This window comes from Erithacus rubecula (genome assembly GCF_903797595.1).
Source record: "Erithacus rubecula genome assembly, chromosome: 14".
Classification (NCBI taxonomy): Eukaryota; Metazoa; Chordata; class Aves; order Passeriformes; family Muscicapidae; genus Erithacus; species Erithacus rubecula.
In genome coordinates, this window is record NC_136666.1 from 16,505,694 (window position 1) to 16,529,836 (window position 24,143).

Genomic DNA, 24,143 nt, shown 5'->3' on the forward strand with positions numbered 1-24,143 from the left:
AGTAAAAATATGCTAGAAGTTGCTGTAAAAATTGCATGTTATGTGGTGTTTGCTAAGAGAGGGGAAGCTTTTCAAGGAGAGAGCAGTTCACCACTTAACTGCTATTAAATATGAGTAAAGGCAGAGCTGAATGGCCAGCTTTAAATGCAGCTGTGCTGTGGCTGTGTTTTTGGCCAGGTCTGTGCTGTGCTTGGGCTCTCTCTTCCCTGGGTGTTGTGATCTGGCTTTGGGAGGGCCAGCTGGGACCTGATAACGTGCCCAGACCTGTGCATGAAGTTATACAGTCAAAGAAGAGTCACAGCCAAGCTATGCAGCACCCTCAGCAGGTCCTTCAAATAATCTGCCTGAAGCACAGAGCAATTTTCAGGACAGAAAAAATGGTTTTATGAACTGAGATAAAAGAAAAAAAAACCAAACCAACCCCACTCTATTGGTTACAGGAAATACAATGGACAAAGTGTGCAATGCTTTAAAATTTTAGTGTTTTATTGATGTCAATGATAATCTTGGTAGTGCACTAGCCAACCTCCTGGAAAGTGCTCATTAATGTACTCAAACCCTGCTAGCCCCCAGAAATCCAGAAAATCAGAGCAAGCAATGTGAGCTTGTTTTTAAACTTACAAATTAAAATATATTGATAGCTGGATCCTTCACTAGCTGTCCACTTGCTCCACCACCTTCCTCCTCAAACCAGCCAAGTTTTTTTATCACAACTGGCAGATGAGCTCTGGGGGTCTAATGCCACATTCCAAACAAACTTGACTGTACCATGACTTACAAGCTGTGGGGTGCTGTGGAAGAGGAGTGGAAGTTTGGGTCTGCCATCCTTTCATGTCAGCCTCTCCAGCAGCCTTTGCAGGCATCCTGAAGATGAGTTCCTGCAGAGTGAAGAAAGTCAATTCAGTGTCATTCTGAGACATTTGGTTTTTCTGTGACCCTCCTGAGTGAGCACAGTGAGTTAATATTTTTCTGTGCAGAAAGACAGTATTTTGCAAGCAAAAAATGAGGCACACCAGAATCCTTTAGGAGTTTCTCCAGGTAACTGCCTTGGCTTTTGCCTCATCAAATATCTAAATATTTGGGCAAATACTATGGTTACAGGAATAATAATAATAATAATTTTTCTCTATTTTTTTGTCTTAGATTCCCAGCATTTTGTGAGTTTTGATTAGCTGTTTAGTAGTCCTGTAAACCATTATTGTTAGGTGCCAGTGTAACCTAAGTCCTGCTCCTGGAAGAGGCTTTCATCATCTCTCCCAAGGCTGGCATGTCAGACACAGCTTCTACTTTCATTTCAGGCTCTTTTTGCTGCTTTAAGTTCCTCACTCAAGCTGCACTTGGCTTTTTTTCTTTTTCCTCTGACTATTGCCCTGGAGGATCAGCCCCTGCAATGCCCTGTGCATTTCCCTGACCTGGGTAACTGTGACACAGACACTTCTCAAAGCTGCAGCTCCATTTCTGATGTACACTGAAATTAAATAAGAGACAATCAGCCCCTGCAACAGGCAAGAAATTCAATCCTTCCCCCAGGACTTGTTCTTGCTCTTGAGCTGAGGTTTATAGCAATGTTAGGCTGCTTGAACTATTTTCATTTTTCTTCCTCTGAGGTAACAGCATTAAGAGCAAGGTACCCAAGCTAGGTGGAGTTTTGAGAAAGTTACTCAATTTGTTATTTAAATGCATTTTAGAGCAGAAGCACACAAGGTTGTGCTGAGCCAACTTCCCTCCCAGGTTTGCAGCAGTTCTTTATCCCTGACCCTGCTTCCTGCCTGGGTTTCCTATCCAGCATCACCCCAAGAGAGCACTCAGAAACAAGAATTCAAGCAAACAGGTACTTTAGAAATAAGTTAATTTTATTTAATAGGCGTTGTAGCTTCTCTCAGATTCAAATAATAGAGAAGCCAATTCACACAGATTACAGAGCTATCAGTTACTTTGAGTAATCTTTCATAAAAGAAAGAAATTAAATACAGTTCTGCTATAAAAAGTGCGACAGTTATAACTGGAAGTTTTTCAAAACAAAAGCAAGTTTTACTACCTATTGCAAAAATTGGTTTAGTGCTTTAATACTTTACAAAGTAACAATCCAACTGCTAAAAACAGCTCTTACACACATCTTTGTCAAAGTATGGATCAGATTAAAAATGACATTTAATTTGAATGAAAACTGCATGTAGAAAAGGTTCTCAAGAATTCACATTTTTCACAACAAGAAATATTCCTTGTTCTTTAGCATTAATGAATGCTCCTGTTTCTTTCAAACAGTGGATTTAAACAATATGGCAGTCAGCTTAAAAATGATCAACTGTTTCCTTTTGCAGACAAGGATGACCACAACCAATTGTGTTTTGAAATTAAAAATAGGGAGAGGAAACGGGAAAAGATAAATTAATTCCTTTTTGTGTGAAAATGATAAAACAAGAAACTTGAAAAGAAATCTCAGCTTGAAATAAATTTCTGTTATATGGTTTATTGAAAGCCTAAATCAATATTTGCTAAAAGAGTATAAACTTATAGAAGGCAACAAGAAACTCAGACTCTGAAAAATGAGAAGAGTAAGACTATGAAGAAGTTGAATTCTCAGCCAACCAAAATCAATGAGAACTTACTTTATTCCTTATTAACGTTTTCTTAAGCCCCAGTGAGAGCCAACTACTTTCTTTGAAATAGACTTCAAGTACAAATACATTTATTGTACATTTCTATGGGTTAAAAATGCTGAGTTTGCCAGATTATTAGATAGAGTCACATTACCAGTAGACTTTATATAATTAGCTTTGGTTACAATTGAACAGAGACTCTCAGTTAATGAGTAAATACATTTCTCTAAGCCAAGGGTGTGACACTGGTTACTTTAATTCTTGTTTGGGAGACAAGCCACTGTATATACAACCTGAACTGAGAAAGCCAAATCTTCCTTATTAGAAAATCTATGAGAGGCTTTAAGGACAAAGAGCTTTAGAATTTGTCTAAGAAAGTAGAAGATAAAAAAAAAAAAAGTTAGCAGTAAGAAAAAAGATGTACAATTTGGGGGGAGGGGGGAATATTATACAATAGCAACAGTAGAGTTTTGATGAATTAACTACATATACCTTTTGTATCTAATGCTTCAGACTATCCTTCAAGCTTTGCCCATGACTGAGAGGCATTAAAACACATTGTGTTTTAATAACACAAAGTGTACCAAATGGCAGAAGTACATGTAAACAGCAGTGACACTTCCAGTGGTTCTTCAGCTTTTTCCATACAAAAGTGTTAGTCACAAGAATCAATGAGAAAGAAAAGGACTCCCATGGAGAACAAAGTCATTCAGCCCCACAAGAGACAATTCCAAGGCATTATGAAAAGTTCATAACAATATTCTATGTCTTAAAATTGGATGCAAAGTAAAACTCAAGATGGATTCCAAAGAGAAAACAAGAGCTCTAGGGGGATTTTAAAAATGGCTTTTTGGCTGAATGGTGCTAAGCCTGGCACATTACAAATACAGGGGCTGGAGACTAAGAGCAATGGGCTTGGAAAAGACACAGAAGTAATTGCTGCTACCCAGAAAAGAGCACAAACCTCACCTCAGTCATTGGGATGGAGCCTTGTACAAAGCTGTCAAAGCTGTCAAACACCATGGCTGGGAGCTCACAGCTGTTTAGGTCTACGTGGCTGATTCCATCCATTATTTAGTCTAGGCCTAAATCCTGTTTGTTCTGCTTGGTTATGGTGAGTGGGCAGAGTTGGGCACCACGTGCATGCAAAGCTCTCTGATGGCTCCAAGGGAAAAGCATTTCTGTACTGTACACACACTGTGCATTATACAAAGACTGTATTTACAGTACTCAGGATCTTGAGCAAATAAACAACAAAACCATTGCTTAGCTTCTGTTAGTATTGAAAGTGCACAGAATTTGCAGAGTTGAGAGATGGCTGTGTTTCATTCGTACCTGAATGCAAAGCTCATTTTGAGGGGATGTGGGACATTCTCTGAGCCTGAGATGCCACATTCTGCTGCTGCATCTCCTGTTTTAACCAAAAGCAGGGGGAAGAGGCTTTTAGTTGCTCAAGCCTGGAAGCAAATGGCAGCAAGGCAGTGTTCCACTTCATCTCCACTCCAAAGATGCTGTTCAGACAGCACAGGACAGGAGGAACTGAATCTGTTCTAAGGACCTGCAGTTTCAGCCATGGCTCTGACTCCTGATGTGCTGCCAGGCAAAGGTTCTGCCCCAAAGGGTTCTAATTTTACTCTGTGGCAAAGCAATTACAGGGAATTTACCTATAAAGGTGGCTCTTACCTCTCAGCAGGGGGACTGAGTAACTCCTTCCATGTTTATATAGATTCCACATGTGAAAGAAGGAAGAACTGGATCGTTAACACAAAAACTTAGTATTTAAACCTCTCCCTCCCTCTTAGCCTAAAGAAATAGTGTTTGAGAGGGGGGAAAATGGAAATGAAATACAGAATGCACATGGGATTTAGGCACTGTGTAGTTCCAATACTGGATCATATTTTTGCAATCTCAGGTGATTCTGCCACTAAAATTTGCTTTAAGAAAGGAAGAGAACTTTCTTTTCACCTCTTTTCCTCAATAGCAAATCTCTGCAACAAAGTAAGAGGCTCCATTAGATGCAGAGATGAATGGCAAAAACATTTCTGTGTTTTCCCAGAACACAGGAAGATCTACAAAACATACAGTACTGACAGGAAATAGGTTTTGATACATCTTAAATATTTTCTCCCTTTTTAATATTTGTTGCCCTGATTCCTTCACTAGCACAATAATTTCTCTGTTTTAACTCCATCTCCTCTTTTGACTAAGGTTTCCTGACACACTAACACTCATCAAAGAATAACAATTTTTAAAATAAATTTTTCTGTTAAGATTACAGGGTATTGAGATGAAAATGCCCAGAGACACACAGACTACAGCAGGCTTGAGTGTTTTACAGTCACGGGAAAATGAGGAAGTGGGACAGAGGCTGCATCCAGTTAAGTGACTCTCAGTCCCCAGAGAGTCAGAATTTTAAGGCTGTTTGGAACATGGTGGCTTTTACCCACATGGCCTGTTCCACAGTGCAAATGTGCATCAGCCATTTCAATTCTCTTGGTACAGTACAGGCATTCAGGTAATGGGAGATAAACCATCAGGAAACAGTAATCAGAACAGAATATTCACCCGAGAGGAATAACCCAACCAGACAAGTAACAGGATCACAAGACTCAAGTTAAAAATAAGGTCTTATTTCCCCACCCAGCAGTGGAATACAAGAGCCCCATTAAGAATGCAATAGTTAAACAATTCTATGGTGTTTTGGTACAAGGCAAGTCTCTCCATACTCAAACAATCACTTTATGAACAAGCCAAATTATTTGTTTACACGTGGAAGATCGCTAAAGATAAAATGTAAATTCTATTGACTGAAAAGAAGTGTAGAGTGTTAGTAAGAAAAAACCTGAATATGTGTTGGAGTAACAATTGATTTTCTGATACCAAGAGGGAGCTTTTCTTCCCACACAAACTGATGCTCAGGACACCTTAAATCCAGATCATTAGGTTTGAAAATTTTGGTTCCAGTAAATACCTTAATAGTATTAAGGTATTAAACAAACAAATCCCAACAAACTAAACCACAAAAGTTAGGGAGTTTTAAAAACGACACAGATTTCTAATTTAATATATGCATTAATTTATGAAGTCTTTTCTTTTTGCACAGTTCATCAGTAATGGGTTTGCACAGTACTAAGAACTATGAAGAAATAATTTCTAAACACTTCTTCCTGCAGGAAGCTAATGCATATTTGATACATATTAAAGGGTCTATCTGCCAATCAGGGATGATATTTCTATGACCTAGTGGGATTTTTTTTCCTCCAGATGCTGAATGGTTGTATGGGCTATTCATTCTTGATTTTCAGTCTGAAGAAATAATAAATAGCTTTAAAAAAACAAAAAAAAAGCAAACAACTCCTACTCCAATGGGTTCAGGGTGTATTATGAATGTCCCAAGTCAATCAATATCTGTGCAGAAGTGTTTCATTTGGTAAGGAAATTTTCCAGATGCATCTTTATTCAGAATCTGCTTATAAAAGTGGCTATTGGTAAGGACTGGAAGAGAATTAAATAGAGAGGAACTGTGTTGTACCAAAATATATAAAGAAAAATTTAAAGCTTTTCAATTTAAAAAAAATTGTATATTCAACTCACATTAGATACAGATGTGCACAACAGACAGAGCAGTTAGAAACAAGTACATTTACAAAGCTTTCTTTTCATGGTTAATTTCTACCAGCATTTCTGAAAGTAACCTACTAAAATGATGACCCTGTTTATAATAAAGGCGCAAAATATTGCTCTGTAGCGTTTTTTGAAAATAATATAAAAATAATTTCTATTTTACAATTTAAACTTGGCTTGTGAAATTCCAACATAATACAGCCTTAAGTCTACAAATAGAACATACTTACAAACACCTTTGTGTTGTTTTCCTCTCATTTTTAACAATATAAGATTTTGTCATAAACACTGGAAACCCATGTGCAAATTAAAATAGACATTAGTGTCTGTTACTGAAATAATTTCATTTCTATGCTCTGTTTTGGTGATCCTTCACATAAGCTGCCATTCCCTAAAACAAACACTCTTCAAATACACTGACAGAGATTTAAAATACACTAAGCTGAAAAGCCATCTACAATCAGCATCGGTTATTTTGCTTCTCTGGAGTTCAATTTATCTGAGATCATTGTGGTTTTTATGAACATATGAATTTTCACCTGTGCAAAACACTCACAGTGCTATGGAGACTTTGCTCCCTCACCAGCTCGTACTTTACTTTCGTGCCCAGTTTTTTTTTTTTTCCATGGCCATGAAGCACCTGATTTAAGGCCCCCACTACTAATGGGACTCTGTCCCACACTGAACACAGCAAATGTAGCCCAAAGAGAACTAAAGCTTCTCTTTATTCCTCAAGAAAAACTCTCACCCATTGTCTCACTGGAAGACTAATGGCAGGCACTGCCAAAGACTCGGGCCTTGACCAAAACCATTTATTCTGTAACAGAAATAAATGCAGAAAGTTTGTGAAGATGAGCAGTCTCTGCTGGCAGGGTGAAGGTGAGCAGCAGTGCTTGAATCAGGGCAGTGCTCTGGCAGCTCTGTGCTGAGCAGGGTTTGATATCCACACGAGCATCACCCAGCAGATGCCCCTGGTGTGGCAGGTGCCCACAGCCCACAGACACCACTGAAACTCCACTTGGCCAGCTTACACTCCTTAGGGTACAAACCACACAAAACCTTTCAAGTGCAGCATCTTTCTTTTCCTGATGCTCCTCATGGTACCTTTGATGTAGGAAGAAGCAACTAATTGCTAAAGAAAGCTGGGACAATGTTGCCATTGCATTTCTAGGATACAAGGCTCACCAATTGTTTTAAAATCCAATTACTTTTGATAATCTACAAAACCTTCTGAATGAGCTGCTGGTTAGCCATGTGCTACAATTGATACCCACCTCTGTAAAATATACAGTAAACTCTGACAGTGGTTTATTAACTCTGTATAAATAATTTTAAATGAAACATTAATATAAAGCATGACTGAAGCATGTAGCTAAGGAATGACACAATGTCTTTCAGTGCTGGTGAATGCAACCCATGAGCAATTGGGAATTCTCTTTAAAAAATAGGTAGAAATTTTTCTTCTATAGTTACAGTCTTCTTTTAATGGGAAAACATTTCTTCAGGAGGGGGCACAGTTTCTACATATTTAATGACAGCTATGGCACAGCTGCCACAGATGGCTCAGAAATAATGTCTGAAGAAAATTCTAAAAGAAAACAGCAATTAGAAAATTAATCAAAGATATCCCAACAAAAAGATTCTAAGGACATAGGCACAACTAAAAAGGGTTCTGTCAGTATTTAATTGAACAGATATTTTAAAGTGAGCAGTCCTGTAGAGGGAAATATTTATAGAAGTATCTGAATGTCCTGAGGATGATAATGAACAGTCAGGTTTTGTATCCTAGACAGACTAATTTTTCAAATTAATCTAATGCACGAGTACATTGCATTCAGTAATTCTGAACAGAGTAATTTGCCTAAATGCTGACCAGTTGTAAATCTCTTTCTTTTATGAGAAGATCTTAAAAACATACTATAGAAACAGCAAAATCTCATGGTAATTGCTTATTTTTACACATGTAATGCTTTTTTCCTCATTCAGAAAGGATGTAACTCACTTAAATACATCAGCTGGTGTGGTTTGCTGCTAATGTAATATTTCTTAAGCACAACTTTACACAGAAATGATTCTTAGAGTATCACACACTACTGCTACTCTAATGCCCTAAGAATTCTTAAATATTTCTATTTTTCTTGAAGTTTTATCCTGCCAGTTTGCTCAGTCTGAGCAGCAAATACAATCAAGTATAATACTTAATTTAACACGGTCTGGCTTGTTTTAGCATAATTTGCAATCCCAGTTTTCTTTGACAATTAGAACTTAAATGCAATAATCACAACAGCAAAGCAAAACCAAGACACTGCTTACCAGCATGAGCAACAGGAGCCACGGGATTTGGAAGGTGCTTACCTTGAGGACAGAAGTCACATGGAGCTTTAACAAATACCAACATTTCCCTTTCATGAAGGAATGCAAGTTCAGTAAAATTCAGTGTATGCTCAGTATACAAGGAATACGAAGTACAGGTCTGGATTCATGGAACAGATAACATGGCAAAGACCCTAACTTTTTATAAAAGTGACCAAGGGACTTATTTTGAAACCTCCCATTCAGCAGAAAACCTAAAAAAACCTGGTTATTTTGAAGTATTTGCTCAGTTCTACCAATTTGAGACACTGGAAATAGCTCATGTGCTTTTTCTGAAAGCCAGGACCCAGTAGCAGAATTTGTGCATCTTGTTTCACAGGGGACTTTAGGCTTGGTTTCAGGCTTGACTAGGATTAACTGTATGCAATGGTGCCACCCTTGCCAAGAATTAAAATCAGGTTGCAGCAGGAAAATAACCAGAAAAGAAGACTTTTTGTCAAAGAATCTTCCCTGTGTAGGCCAGAAGTTATTCCTTAATAAGGAAGGCAGAACTCCTGATCTATACCTTGAGGTGGCAGAGTGAGCAACCCTGAAGGCAGCACTTCACCCTTTATGCAAAATTAAAATTAAAATGAGCCATTATTTACAATGCTGACAACACCAAAGAGCTCCTGTTAGATTGTGATGGTAGAGGAGTGCAAACCCAGTGCTGCATCCCAAAACACTTCATCATGTCACACTTCAACTCTATCTGCAGTGGCTGCTCTGCAGAAACATTTCTGTGAGCAAAGTTTTATTTTCAAAAGTATTGCAAACACTTATGTAAATATTTGGATCTCAGACTTGTGCAAATCTGTGCTAGGAGCTGCCTTTCCTGCTGGAGGCATCTTCCAGCCATCTGGGAGCCTCCTGGGGGGAGATGACTCACTCTAGGAGAAGACTTGAGAAAAAGTTGAGCCAACAGTCTTCAAGAAAGGCTCAAGTAATTATATTTGTCATAATTATCACTCAATAATATTCAGAAGGAATAATTTAATAATTATTAGGTTTGTGAACTAGCTAAGGGAATAAATTGATGCAGTACACTGGTTTTGGCAAGTGGCTGGAGTTTAAATGATCCTAAATTTCCCAGCTGGTCATCAAATTTTCCATAGTTAATAATATTTTTATATTTTAATTTTATTGTAATATTTCTCTGCATTTTAGCATCAACAAAAATACTTCTGAAATTCAGGTGTGCAAAACTATACTGTGGGAGGGGGCTTGGCAACATGAAGTCACATTGAATTTTATTATAAAACCTGTTTAAAAACTCAGTGCAAATAAAATGGGCTCAAATCTGTTTTTTTTTTAAATGAAAATTCAGAAATAACTGGTAAGAACTTAAAATTAGGACGAGCTACAGCCCTCATGAATTCAGACCTTTCACTCCCATTTTTCCAGAATCATTCCATTTCAGACTGAAATATACAAACGTTAGTAGCAATGCAATATGCTGCCGTGTTAAAAATGTGCAGTATGCAAAAAATCACTACCCTCCTGAAAAAAAAAAAAAGGCTATGAAAAATTTAGGTTTTACTGAGGAAAAAATACTCTCAATAATAATTACATCATTTCAAATGTCTGCAAGGCAGACACTACCCTACTACAACACTGCATCTTCACTAGTATGACTTTCCCCTATCATTCTACTACCTGAGTGATGTCAGTGTAAATTCAGGCACCATTAGTAAATTTTTGACCAAACATATACACAGCAGTGACAAAGGAGTAAACAACCCTTCAGCTTACCAGTACATGTAAAAAAGACACTGACAAAATGGAAAATAATATTTTTTTTTTTTATGATAAATTATTCCTATTATTTCCTCATTGCCCCGGAAAAGCGAAGAGCTAGACACTATTTACTCATCAATCCTTTATTCTTTTTTTTTTAAGGATTCCTTTTACCGCAATCCAACACTGTTTACTTTGTAAGTAAGAAAATGGTAAAACTAAGTAGTCGTGGAAGAATCCTCAATGCCTGTGTCCCTTGCTGTCCCTCTCCCTGCGCTTCAACTCCTCTTTGTAGCAGTAGGAACAGTAATTTTCAGTCTCAGGACGACCATAAAAGGAACAGTTCTCCTTCTTACAGCGGCTCTGCTGGATGGAATACAGCGGGCAAACTGTGCTTCTGCCTTGGTTTTTGTCGTGGAGCCAGCTCTGAGGCGCGTCCTCGTCGGCGTACTCCAGGCAGTCGGTGCCGCGGGCGGTGTCGAAGCCGTTGCTGTAGGTGTGCGATTTGTGCTCGGCCGGCCGGGCGCAGCTCAGCGACTCCACCGTGTTGACGGTGCGCAGCGCGGGCAGCCGCGCGGGGCTGTAGCTCTGCGACGACAGCGAGCGGTTCTGCTGCGGGTACGTGGCGCAGCTCTTGAGAGTGCCCACCGCCGGCTTGTAGCTGTCGTCCTGGAAGCTCGAGGGCTTGGAGTTGACATCGTGCAGATGGATGACGCTTTGCCTTTGGATGGGGGGGGTATGGCTATAGTGGGCAGACACGGGGATGGGGCCGCTTTTCTTGGCGTTGCCGGGCGAAGAAAAGGAGCCGGGAGTGGGACTAGTGCGGTCTTTAAATTTTAAAACCAGTTGAGTCGTATGGCTTTGAGGCAAGACAGGTGATGCCCTATCCTGAGGAGATGGTTCTAATTTTTCTTTTGAAAATGCTTCTGGCTCCAGTTTCCTACTAGAGGAGCCATTCAGCACGGCCTTTTTCTCAGCTTCCCTTCTTTTCTGCTCCTGCTCTGCATTGAAGCGCTCCTGGGCACTGGTCAGGTAGTAGCCGATCATCTCCTCGTGGAACTGATGCCTGTGACTGGTCAAAAGAAGACCAGCAAAAATAAACTTGCGTTCCCCCTGCATGGCAGCTCTCAAAATATTTAGGCTGAGTTTTACGTCTGTGCTGTACTTCCATGGGTCAGACTGCTTGTCAGAGAAGGGTTTAGTGTTCACCTTTTCAGTGGGGGAGCTGCTGGCTCTGTCAGTTGGAGATGGAGTGGTCTTTTCAGATGGAGACGTGCTCGCAGACTGTCCAGATTCCTCTTTGCTCCCTTTGCGAGACTTGGACTTCTTCTCTTTCACTTTCTCTACCGTGTCACCATTTTTTCCATTCCCTGAATTGGCTCTGCTCATCTTCCCGTGCACCAGACCTCCAAGACCACCCATGTTCTTTTTCAGTTTAATTCCCAGGGTTTTACTGAGGCTTCCTATTTTATTGGCAACCGAATCTGTCCTGGTTTTGTCTTTATCTTTCCTTTGTTTCTCCTTTTCTTTTTCTTTACCGTTTTTGCCATTATTGCCATTGGAATTACTACAGATGGAATCTCGGTCTGAGTCCATTGAGTCAGCCAAAGACTGCACGTCTTCTCCAGCAGAAGCTGTAGGGGATTCTGGTTGAGCCAAAGGGGCCTGCTGGAAAAGGAATTACAATTAGATACAGCAAAATCCGTTTCATACAGGAATTGGTGCAAAAATACCCACCCCAAATTCAATACAGATTTTGACATTGATTTTAAATACATTTTTTAATTTAAGCACTAACATTTTTGACTGGTTTCATCACTAAATAAACTTTTCTGGCTGTGCTAACTATGTATTTTGCTTGTTCCTATGGTAGTTTTTGGCTTGTTTCAGGCACATTTGTAGATTAGAGGTCAGCTGTGCTCTGTGAAAGTCAGTGCCTGAGGCATGGGGGAAGGGAGTCCCCTCGTGCCCTGGTGAGCCAGGACAGGGAGGGTCAGCAGTGCAGGCTGTCCCCTCAGCAAAGGGGCTAGGGAGGATGCCATGGAAGGGAAATGAGCTGCTGCTGAAAGCTGTGAGGGGGACACAGCACACAAACCTGTGTGCAGCAGTATTTCAAAATTGATTATGTTGAAAACCCATCTTATTTAAATTACTTTATATTTACTTGGGTCTCTGGTGCATGAAAATCAAAGGTACGATGCACCAGAGTGAAACATGTCATCTGAAATATCAGACATTAAACTCAAGCAAGAAAGCTGAGGAATAAAATTATGTATATTCATTATTATTGAAAAGGTAATGCAGATAAAACTGGCCACAAGCCTGAGGTCCACTTTACATTTTAGGTAACATGATAAAATGTCTTCCTTGAAAATGCAGTAACATGGATCCTAGTGTACTTTAAAACAGGACACAGCTCATGTACTCCTGCAGAACAGCCTTGATTTCAGGCACCATGAACATAAAACCTGCTAGAGATAAATCTGAAATACTCAACTGATTACAAGGACATGGGGAAGGGTAAGCTCTGTATATCTACATACTTCTGGTATAGAAATACCTGCCTGCCTCTGTCCCTGAGTACTTACATATCCTCTCTCCCAGGCAGCCCTGAGCACCCCAACACCCAGCTGGGAGCAGAGGTGTTACTCCCACAGAGCAAAGGGCAAAGTGCTGCAGTGACCTGATTGTGCTGATGCAGCAAATGGGAGCAGGGAGAGGCAACCCAGGTTCCACAAGGGCTCACCACTTACAACTGCAGGACCAGTATTACTCTCCTTTTTCTGATGTGGTAGCTACTCTGTAGAAACTGTAGAAAAATGGATTTTTCTCCTCTTGCAGCTTGTTAAAATACTTTCTCCTTTTGTGTTTTCTGTTCAAACCCCATCTGTGGAGGCTGTATAAATCACCTCCATCCTCTCCTAGCAACCTTTTGCCTCCAGCCCAACTCCTCCATTTATTCAATGCAATTTGCAGTGAAATTTGTAGCTGACTCAGTGCCAGCTGGGCATGGTTCTAAAACAGCTCTCTGGAAGAGGCAGGCTCCAGTTCAGTGCCAGTCTGTGGCCTTTTGTCAGCCACTCTAAGCTGGGAGCTGTCCACGGGTGCAAATGCACTCTCAGAAAGAAACTGGTGACCTAACAGTGGCATCAAGAGAGCAAGACAAAGTTCTGAGAAAACAACGGTGAGAAAAGGTTTCTTTAAATTACACAAATGACTGAAATATATAACAGAAAAATTAAGCTAGAAGACACATTTCAGCAAAAAAAAAATATACAAGCAACAGTGTTATTAAAACAAATAACCAGAAAAATCTGTAAGGCTAATTGGCATCAGCAAGCCATGAGTGACTGTGTTTGCAGCCTGTCCTACTGTGCCTTGTATCTCCCATGCTCTGGGACCAAAGGGAAGTTTACCTTACCCGTGTCTCAGATGGGATGCGGATCCAGGTTACATTCATGTAGCTGTGCAGAAGATTAAGCTTTGCCTCAAGAGACAGAATCAAACTAAAGATAAAAAAGAAGGGAATAAAACAGTCAAAAAGCCTGAAAGAAAAAGTAATACTTCCTAACAGGGAGAGATCTAACAGCAGCCTGATTGTGATTGTCAGCTGAAGACCCCTCCAGTGTCTTCTGCCATGTAAGCAGAGTACATGAACCAAGCCCTTGCTGTTAGCAGCTCTCCCAATACTTCAACCAGGTACAGCTCAAGACATTATACTGCTTAACACCAAAGTTACAGAAAGGTCTTACTTGGCCAGCCTGGTGTTATCATTGTCATCTTTTCCCCACTCCCAGTCTTTCCCAGGATCGACCGCAAAGTGCAAAGGCAGTAACTTGTGTTCAGAGTCAGTCAGGGGGATCACCGCTGAAGCAGAAAAGAAACAAGCATTGGGGTGGGGGGAACAAAATAACAAAAAGAAGAAAAGACTCAGCTGTGGAAAGCAGAATCACTGCTTCAAGAAGGGCAGAATTTGTGCTGCAGAACTGGCTCATCCAAAATGATTTATACTGAGCTCCATTTGCTTGTTTTCATGTTTGTGCAATAAAAAGAGGGAGAGGTTAATACACTGATTGCTTCTGGAGTGAACCACAGTCACCTGTGGAGGAGGGGAGACCTCTGGAGAGATCCACATGGCCAACTGTACTGTACAATCAACATTTCCTAGAGACAGAGCCATTAGAATAGCAGAATGCAATAACATGTTGCAATACTCCTGCCCATCTCTCAGAATCAGAGATTCACGTGTTTTTTAGTTATTTTGTCTTTTCAGTTTAGTACCTTTGTACTGTCAAAGAAACAAAAATATATTGATATCAACATTAAGAAACAAAGCAAGAGAAAGCTACAGTGATTTTGGATTCAAATTGAATGAACATAATTGAAGAGCAGAGATCAACATATATATGGGTAAAGAGGTCAGTTGGAGGCCTCTGAGTGAGTGCAGTGCAAAGGCCATTATTGTTCTTAGAGCCCAGCACTGCTGCCCAGCAGCTTTGCTCTTCTGCTCTTTCCCCTCTCTGCTCAGGCTCTGCCCTAATGACTCTCTCTCTTAATGACTCTGCTTTATATTCAGCATGTGGGGACCACACTCAGATGTCACAGAGTGTCTATCATTCATCACCAGCAAGAGACTAAGAAATAAAGCAATGTCAGTTTTAATTAAAGCCACCGATCTGCTTCCATTTGATTAGGAAAGCAAGTAAAAGCTGTTAAGAGCCTGGGTAGGATCCTCTCCTCTGACAGCCAAACAAGGAGTTTGCCTTTCTGCAGTAGAACCCTTCAGGACTTGCCCTGGCTATTCATTCCAGACAATCCAAGGGCAAAGAAACCCGGAAAAGCCACTGAAACATCGTTATTGAAACCTGACCGCACTGGGGGTTCTGTGCTGTGTGTCACCCTTTCTGCGGTTCTGCTGCCAGAGCGGGGGCGCAGCATTTCGGTGACACGCTGTTCCCTCGGCCCGGAGGCTGCGGGCGGGGCCGCTCCCGGTGCCGCTCCCGGTGCTGCTCCCGGTGCCAGAACGGCCCAAACCCCGCGGGCGCCGCCCCCTGCCGGCCGCGCCGGGAATCGCCGCGCTCGGCCCGAGCGGAGCCGCTCACTCACAAACGAACAGCACAAATGAACAGCACAAATGAACAGCACAAACGAACAGCACAAACGAACAGCACAAATGAACAGCACAAATGAACAGCACAAATGAACAGCACAAATGAACAGCACAAACGAACAGCACAAATGAACAGCACAAATGAACAGCACAAATGAACAGCACAAATGAACAGCACAAATGAACAGCACAAATGAACAGCACAAATGTACAGCACAAATGAACAGCACAAGTGAACAGCACAAATGAACAGCACAAATGAACAGCACAAGTGAACAGCACAAATGAACAGCACAAATGAACAGCACATGTGAACAGCACAAATGAACAGCACAAATGTACAGCACATGTGAACAGCACAAACGAACAGCACAAATGAACAGCACAAACGAACAGCACAAGTGAACATCGCAAATGAACAGCAGACACGACAGATGAATACACTTCTAGTGCTCCCCGGTGTAATAGGAAAGCTTGCCCTAATGCATTCAATTATTGCAACAAAGAGGCTGGGATAACTGAGAAAACAATTAACTGAACAAGTTTCACAAGGAAAATGTGCATTCTGCCAATTAACTGGTTACCAATTCTGCCAATTAACTGAGTTACCAGCAGGTACTGACTGCACTGACATCTGACCTGGCAGGGCAACCCCTCAAAACATTTAAAGGAAGAAGGTAATTTAGGAAAGAGTAACGTTGTAAGTTTACACACAGCAGTTCCCTTCTAGTAGCACCTGGTTTTACAGATATAGCCTGATAAAGAAGTGTGAATGTAATCCCAGGACAGATGATGATGGAAAGCTTGGAGGAAAGACCCACCCGAGAATTGAAGCAGTCTCATTTTGGGATAGAAACTTCAAAAAAAAGTAAATGTGACTTTCTTCTCTATAGGTAGTGTGAAATGAACTAATTCTCACATAGTTAAATGTTTTTTTTCTCAATAAACAAATTTTGAAGAATCCTTTTTAAAGCTTGCTATTTCTACTGATACTGAAAATACCTGTAAAAAATGCTTAGTGATACTCCATTTTATTCAAATATGAAGTTCAGTACAAAACAAATCTTAGAGCTGATTGTCTATAGCATGTCACTGTTGTCTTAACTCCTGTACACATTCTGAGTGTCAGAAATGTGTTCACTGAGTTGAGTGCTGACTGTATGCCCATTTTAAGGTAGAATCTGAGGCTGCTGTGAAACTGCTGTTTTCATGGAAAACAAACCTGCTAAAGTGAGGGACTTTGAAAATTCTGTCTTCAGTGCAAGAGATTTCCTCTCAGGGAACTTGGTTTGATAGCTTGGGGTTTAATGTCAGTATTTAATGTTTCTGATGCTGTGCTGGATACCTGGTAGGGGTTTTTTGCCCAGCACCTTTCCTGTGGGACTACAGGTATAGGAAGATCCTACAGAAAAGCAGTTGCTGACCTCAATGAGGACATTTAACATTGAAACATTATTGCTCTTGTAAGATGTGGGATACTGAAGGCAGACAGATGTGCCTGAGCAAAATGAGGTTCCTGTCAATCTGCTGATATTATTCCAATTGGTAGAAAGGAAGAAATGGACTGTGTCTTGTGATTAGGCCACTCAGACTCCTAAACATGCAGCAATACAATTTAGTGAGCATTGTTTCCTTTCTGACAGATAAATACATCTACAAGTAAAAGAAAGTACTTTGTGCACTGTATTCAATACATATGCCAGTGCTGCTGTGTCTAAAGCATACCTTGTTCTCTCTGTTGGTCTTTTTGTTCCATGGAGACAAGAGCAGAGAAATGGGCCTGATCATAGGCCAGCACAAGAGGTGAGCAATGGCATCTGTTTGGCAGAACTTCCAGTGGCAAATAAATTCCTCCAAACGGTATTGGTGCAAATGCTGCAGAGAAAAAGGAGATTTTTGCAACCAGGTGAAAGAATAGACAAGAGTTGTATACACAATTGTGGTGCAATATCATCAGAGCTCCAGGAGAGCAGCTTAACGTGGGGTAATCAATGCAGAAAACAGTCACAACAGGTAAAATTTCATTATAAAAATGTCAGGAAATATATGAAGAACCATAAGGAAAACCTTCTGTTCTTACATAACTTTCCTTGTTCTAATTCTTTATTAGTAGAGATATTATGGTCTTACAACAAAACCTTGATGACCATCAGGTATGTAAGCAGAGTTTTACCTTCCTGTAATGCTTCTAGGCAGAATTATTTTCTAATTATCACCAGTAAATACACTGTCAGGTCTTTTGATAACATGCTCTGCTTTTGCCTTCCCATTAACAGATTTCTCTAAGCAACATTACAAACATGTTTATAGTCCACACATTGTATATATCTGAATATACATATATATGTATATATGATAAAGTTAAGGAAAGACTAAAAAAAAAAAATCATACAAGTAGAATTTGAATGGGATGCTCCATCTGGAGGGGCAAAATTTTCCTTTGAAATATTCTATACTTGTTTATATATATAATTATGGGAAACAACAAGTTTGGGCAGGAAAACTCAACGTTTTTGCTTCTAACCAATTATTTTTCCTTTGCTACAAAAATATGAGACTTCATTGCTGAAATATTTGCAAGGTGAGTACCCCTCATGAACCCCTTGTTTTGCCAGTGACCAATGACTGCACTGTCTTTCAGATATGCTTTCAATAACTTACAGAATAATTTACAACTATTACTTGTAGTTCATAATTTGCAATGAAAAATGAAATTAAACAGTATTTTCCTGTGGAAGTAAATTTCTGTAAACTCCATCATCTGCTTAACCTCCACCCTCCATTAATCAGACAAAACATCACTCTTAATTAAGTAACACCCTATCATGAATTAGAATTCTGTTAGTTCCCAGTAGAAAGTGAGATGAATTTAATGCTCTGAGTCCTGTTCAGACAGTGTCCAGCTGATTCCACATATGGATCTAACATTTGTATGCTCACATGTGCAAACTGAATTAAACATTCTGGAAACTTCTGAATGAGAAGCTCCAAAGGAGTTTCAAATCCAAGATGCAAACATTTAAAATTCTAATTTTTAAAGTCAGATTAGATTGATTTCTGCAGAGTTGTAAGTGTCACCTAAATAACATGGCAAAATTAGAGCTTTGTTCACTTAGACCAGTCAGAAATATATTGTGTTCTGTAATTTGGTGGTTATTTAAGTTAATAGGATAAAGAGGTTTTCAGCAAGGCTTATATAATTATCCTGTATTTTTTTACTTTTATCTAATAGAAATTTCTTTCAGAAAAAGGCAGCAGCTCTGCCATAAACACTGATATGTTACAGCTGGGTCTGTTCCTGGTATCAGTTTACAGCTGATTCAATTTACAGAGTGCATGGATCTCTAATAAAAGTTCTTACCTTCTCCCCCTGAGTCTCTTAACATCGTGTCTGCTACTACAACAATTGGTCTTCTCAAGATATGGGCCAAGACAAAAACATGGAATTCTTCCAAGCTCTCATACACTGGATCTTCTGCATTGTCCACTCTGGAAGAGACAGCATTGAGACTCCATGAACCAGCCTGAACCAACCATGAGACTTTGGTGGATCAACACACCCCAGAAACTGTTTCTTCTTCCCTCTCCCTTATATCAGAAACCCATACTTCAATCACTGAAGTAGCTAAAAAAGAAATGGAAAGGAAAATGCAGTTTTGTAAATAAAATAACAGCATTTAAAAAAAATACTTTTCCAACTAGTGTCACTATACTTAGATCAGTCCCAAAATCTTCCAGGAGATGGAAATGCCCAGCACCTTTGGAAGCCAACTTAGAAAGTCAGTTTTCTAACAAACAGGACATTCTTTCACCTGAAGAACAGTAACAGAGCAGAAGTGCCTGGACATTGCTCCAGAGTGTGTGGGACAAACACAGCAACCTCTCAGAGGTCTGACAGCAACCAGCCTATCCCTGGAACTTCACTTTAAAATCTTTTCACCCCTAGGAGCACAGCAAGGTGGAAATGATCACCAGCAGGCTGGTGCAGGATGTTCACTGGCCAAGCAGTGAGACACTTCTCCTCCCCTGCATCCCTCCTCCCACCACCCAGACTCATCAGAAAAAATTTCAAAGCAAATTCCCCATTTGGTTCAAACTAAATTCCCCACTTTGCAATTTTTTTCCCTTACTGAATTCTTCTCCACAGCTGGCTGTGACAGCTTTTCAGCATTTGCAGTCCCTTCTGTCACCTCAGAGTAATCTGTCAGCCAAAAGCAACTCAGGGGAACCATGTTCATGATGGCAAGAAAATATGCCAGAAAGATTTCCAGCTATCTTCTCACATTAGTATTTCCAGCCCATCACTCCTAATTTGTTCCTTCAAATTCTCTAATTATTCATCATCTAGTAAATGAGGTTTCTAGAAGTGAAAGACACATTACAGATACAACTGTTATCAGAGGGATCTCTATCCCTTTGATCAGCTGATGCCATGCCAGACTGCATAAACTCCAAATTCCACTGGGCTTTTTCCTTCCTTTTTTCATATCACATCCCCATGTTGCTTGATTCACTATCTCTGATCATATTCACCCATTTCAAACCCTTCTCTGCTATTGCACATTCCACTGCTCACAGCCACAGGATCAGAGTGGCTGAGGTCATAAGGGAGCTCTAGGGAGCCCCTTGTGCAGCCCCACTCCATCAGGGCCACCCAAAGCCCTGCACTGTGTCCAGACAGCCTTTGGGTACCTCCAAGGAGCTCACAGCCCCTCCAGCAAACCTTCCCCATGGTCAATTTTCTACCATTACTGCCAGGAATTCATGTGGCCCATTTTATATTATTTCAGTGCCACTTGCTGAAGGTGCAGTATGAATTTTCCTAAAGATTAATGAGAATGAAAATCATCATTAACAAGTATCCATAGCAACCTGCCACATCCTTTGATCATTCCACTTTCTACAGAGATCTTTTATGTATGCTGGCTACATGACCATGACAATTGTGGACAAAATAATTTTGTCAATAAAACACAGAACCAAAGAAAATTTAAGAAACTGAAATTAATTCCTCTGTTCATGTAAAGCTAACTTAAAATAATTAAATCCACTTATATAAGAGCATGTAAGTCTGCATTGCAGAATCCTGCTCAACCAGAGCACTCTGACTAAATAAATTATCTTGATTCTAAGAGCAAATTACTAATAAAAAGAAAACCAAATAAAAATAAAAATCTCAGTCTGACCTACAGGATCATGGGTACCTCCAGTCTAAACACAGCAGACACCATCTCAGCACTGCAAAGAGACTCCTTCTCTTATGGAAAATCCAATTTGTACTGCAGCCAGGAATGAAAGAAAACCTCTTTCAAAAAGCTGGAAGGGAAAAGTCACCTACCCTGCTGCTCCACCTGGCTGGCTGCTGCTCTCTTGCCTGTAAACTCTGAGCAGGATCTGTTTTCATGTCCTTGGATGTCCTTCTAACAGCTCCCTATGGTAACCTTGCCTTCCTTCCCCACACACAGCTGCAGATTTTCAGTCCAACAGACTCTAACAGCTAATCTGAGTTTAGGACTTGTTCTGGGATTCACACACAATGCCCTCAGACAGCTGAGATCCACTGAAATAACGTGACAGGGATAAACTTCTCCAACCTGGTGATTTGCCAGAAGCAGGAAATCAGAATGATATTTGAGTTCAGGGCTCATTTTTCCTCCATTCCATGTCTGACATCTTTCTTTTCCTGCTAACAATCTCCAAATGAAAACCAGCACAAACCACAGCTGCAGCTGTAGGTGTAGGAACCTCTCCTTTGATTTCCTTACAGTGCTTGTCAGCAATGGGCTTCAATTCAAACACAGGAAATTGCACAGTAGTGGAACATTCATTCTTCAAGGGGAAAAAGGTATATTGAATTGACTAAAGGAAAGGAAACACAGAATGTGAATGCTTTGGGTTCCATATTTGAATCACCACAGCAATTTGGCTGTGCTTGGCTTCAGTACTTTATGTGAACTGAAAATAGGCCAGATAAAAAAAGGTATTAGCCTTTAGAAACTACAGCTAATAATCAATAAATGTGTTATAATGAACCATTTCTAGCTACACCCTATAACTGCTGAATACACTGAAGAGTTTAAAAGAAATAGCACTCATGTAAGAGATACCAGATCAAATAAAAATCATTTTAGGGCAATGTCTTTTTAAATGGCTAAACTAAATTATGTGCAAGGAGGGTGTCTTGCATGGCTGCAGGAGTTGTATATGAAGAGCTGTTCATTGAAGCACTCTGAATACCAAACCCAGTCCAAAACCTCAGAGGACACTCACATTTGATAGGTACTTCCTGTTTAAATGTTCTGGGTTTCTGCCTCAAACTCAATTTCAACAGCACACAGGAAGATTACAGCAGTATTCCCTCCCTTCTGCCCCATTTAAAGTCCCTTGGATTTATTAATAAGATAATGCCAACAGCACAGACACAGCTAGAAGGTGACAATAATACCATCCACTTCCAGGGTCTGCATGAGCTCCAACTACAACAGCACCTGGGTTTTCAACAGTGAATAACAACAGTGATTTTCACTCTCACATGAGAACAGACTCTGACTGACAATTGCACAATGAAGGAAGGGGTTGGAAGTTTCTTCAGCAGGATGGTAATAGTTAGGTTCTTAACAAAAAACAGGGTACCAGACATTTTCCTCTTTTCAATTCAGTTCCTTCAATTCAGTGCCCCTGCTTTTGCTTGTAAAAGGAGATAAATGAAGCAATTTGGAATTAATTTTTTTACATATACAGGAAGATGTGCAAATCTTTTCAAAACAAAAATCTGCTTCATAAGTTTGCTCTGCTTTTCATATTGGAAACAAGAACTTAAGAACCAGGTTTCTCTATGTTTCCTTTTTCTCTTTTTCCAACTTCCCAGCCTCAGAATGAGAGTGCTCTCAAAGGAGAAATCTTTGGAAACTTAGCAACAATTGCTGATGTCCTTTGCACGTAGTCCGTTCTGAAAAGCAACTAAAATAAGTTTGTAGGTGAATGAGGCAGCACAATTCCAGCCTTAGGTTTGTCACTGTATTCTTTTGCAGCAGATACAACTTCTGATGCTTTAGCTTATTCTGACACCAAAGGAAAATGTCTCATCTACAGTTCAAAGACTGATGTGCAAGCTTGCTTAATATAGCACCTAACTAGAGGACATAATATACCCCATCTCAAAAATAAAATATTCCCTTCTCTAGTCAAGGGCCCTTCTTTGAACATGGGCTCATTGAAGTGAAAAAAAAAATCATTCTGCCACATTCATTGTGTCTTTGGAATGAATGTAAAGAGAAATATACATTCACATCTTTAATAGGATAAGGATTGCCTATTCATCTTTCACTGTTTCAAAGGAAATATTAACTGTTGGCTATTTGTATTTATTTTGATTGGAAAAAAAGGATAAATGCAAACCATGATGAGAAGGTTATTATGTATTAGTACTCTTTCTTGTGTAGGTACCTGGGAACTGAAGGTTGACTGCCTGCCAAAGATAACATTTGAGGGCATCTCTGACTAGGAGGTACTGAAAATATGTGGTATATGGAACATACAGAATGAAACAGAACAGGTCAGAGAAAACTGGGGCTGAATGACCAGACTTGATAGAAATACAAACTGAACTGCATTAGAAAACTGAGAAGTATCAACAGGAAAATATCCATAAACATAGGAAACAAGCTAGAGATTAAAATGAAAATAAATATTTTTTTTCACTTGAGAATAGAAGAAAATGAGACACACTGTGGCTGACAATTTTCTAAGCAAAGTCCTTATGAATTCCTAGAATAACCTATCCTTACCATCACAAGGTTAAAAAGAAAATTGAATATTTTTCCAGAGCCCAAATAATATTTTCTACAGACTGTTATACTAATTGTGCTGTATGCCTTTTTTTGCCAATTTACTTATCACCACACATGACCTTCTCTCAGGGAAACAGTAGGCTTTGCACTAAGCAAATACTAAATATTTTTAGTGATAAACACTAGACACAAAAACTAAAGCTTCTGCATTCTGAACATTTTGAAGGCTGGTCAATAATCCTGTCCTTTGGGGATAACTGCACTGGCTAAAGCAGATACTATATGTAGGTCAGGGGTATTTAAATGTTGTGAAAATGAAACAGTATCTACAAACATATTCCTGAGAAAAAACTAAATGACACTAACAACATGCTCACTCCACAAGCAAAGCAATTATGATTGATTAATTGGACACAAAGTAACCTCAAGTTAGCGTGGTAACTACAGGAAAAGATCACCAAAATGCTCAATAGGTAATTCTGCCGTGCCACAGGAGTACAAGAGCTGCAGAGGCAGCTGGGTGGTGCTGTGAGCCCCTGAGTGGGCTGTGCTGCTGCTCTCCTGCTGAGCTGTGTCCCTGTGAACTCACCCCCCGGCAGTGCCCCCGTTCTTGCTGAAGTGCGTGCGCGGCTCGCTCGACGCCAGCTTGAGCAGCTCGTTCCACTCGCGCTCCCACTCCTCTTCTGTGTATACCAAACCTGACTGGGGGCAGAAGGACGTGCTGTCACCACTCTGCTCACAGTGTAACAACAGGTCTGCAGCACTGCTTACAGCTGATTTGAGTTTCACACATGACTCAGCTCAGTATCTTGGACCGTTAATAGACATTCCTACTCAGGTGAAAGAATATTAACTTATTAAAAAGATCTAAAATACCAACTGTAGAGTTAGCACATTCATTTGTTTGCCTTCAGGACTACTCCTGAAATT

The 24,143-nt window shown here is 40.1% G+C and overlaps 1 protein-coding gene across 8 annotated transcripts in view; it reads right to left on the minus strand.

Moving 5' to 3' along the window:
* Window positions 1-7,593: 7,593 nt before the first annotated feature.
* The window catches only part of OTUD7A (OTU deubiquitinase 7A), a 78,840-nt gene continuing 62,290 nt past the window's right edge, over window positions 7,594-24,143 (minus strand). For 5 of the 8 annotated variants that reach the window (XM_079318121.1, XM_079318120.1, XM_079318119.1 and 2 more), the window contains 6 exons: window positions 23,803-23,915; window positions 18,785-18,912; window positions 17,149-17,298; window positions 14,066-14,180; window positions 13,735-13,819; window positions 7,594-11,981 (listed from right to left, as the gene is read on the minus strand). In XM_079318121.1, coding sequence (XP_079174247.1) covers window positions 10,554-11,981; window positions 13,735-13,819; window positions 14,066-14,180; window positions 17,149-17,298; window positions 18,785-18,912; window positions 23,803-23,915 — 2,019 coding nt within the window. In that variant the 3' untranslated portion in view covers window positions 7,594-10,553. The remainder of the gene's footprint in view (window positions 11,982-13,734; window positions 13,820-14,065; window positions 14,181-17,148; window positions 17,299-18,784; window positions 18,913-23,802; window positions 23,916-24,143) is intronic. The other 3 variants (XM_079318125.1, XM_079318124.1, XM_079318126.1) reach the window with 1 other exon arrangement.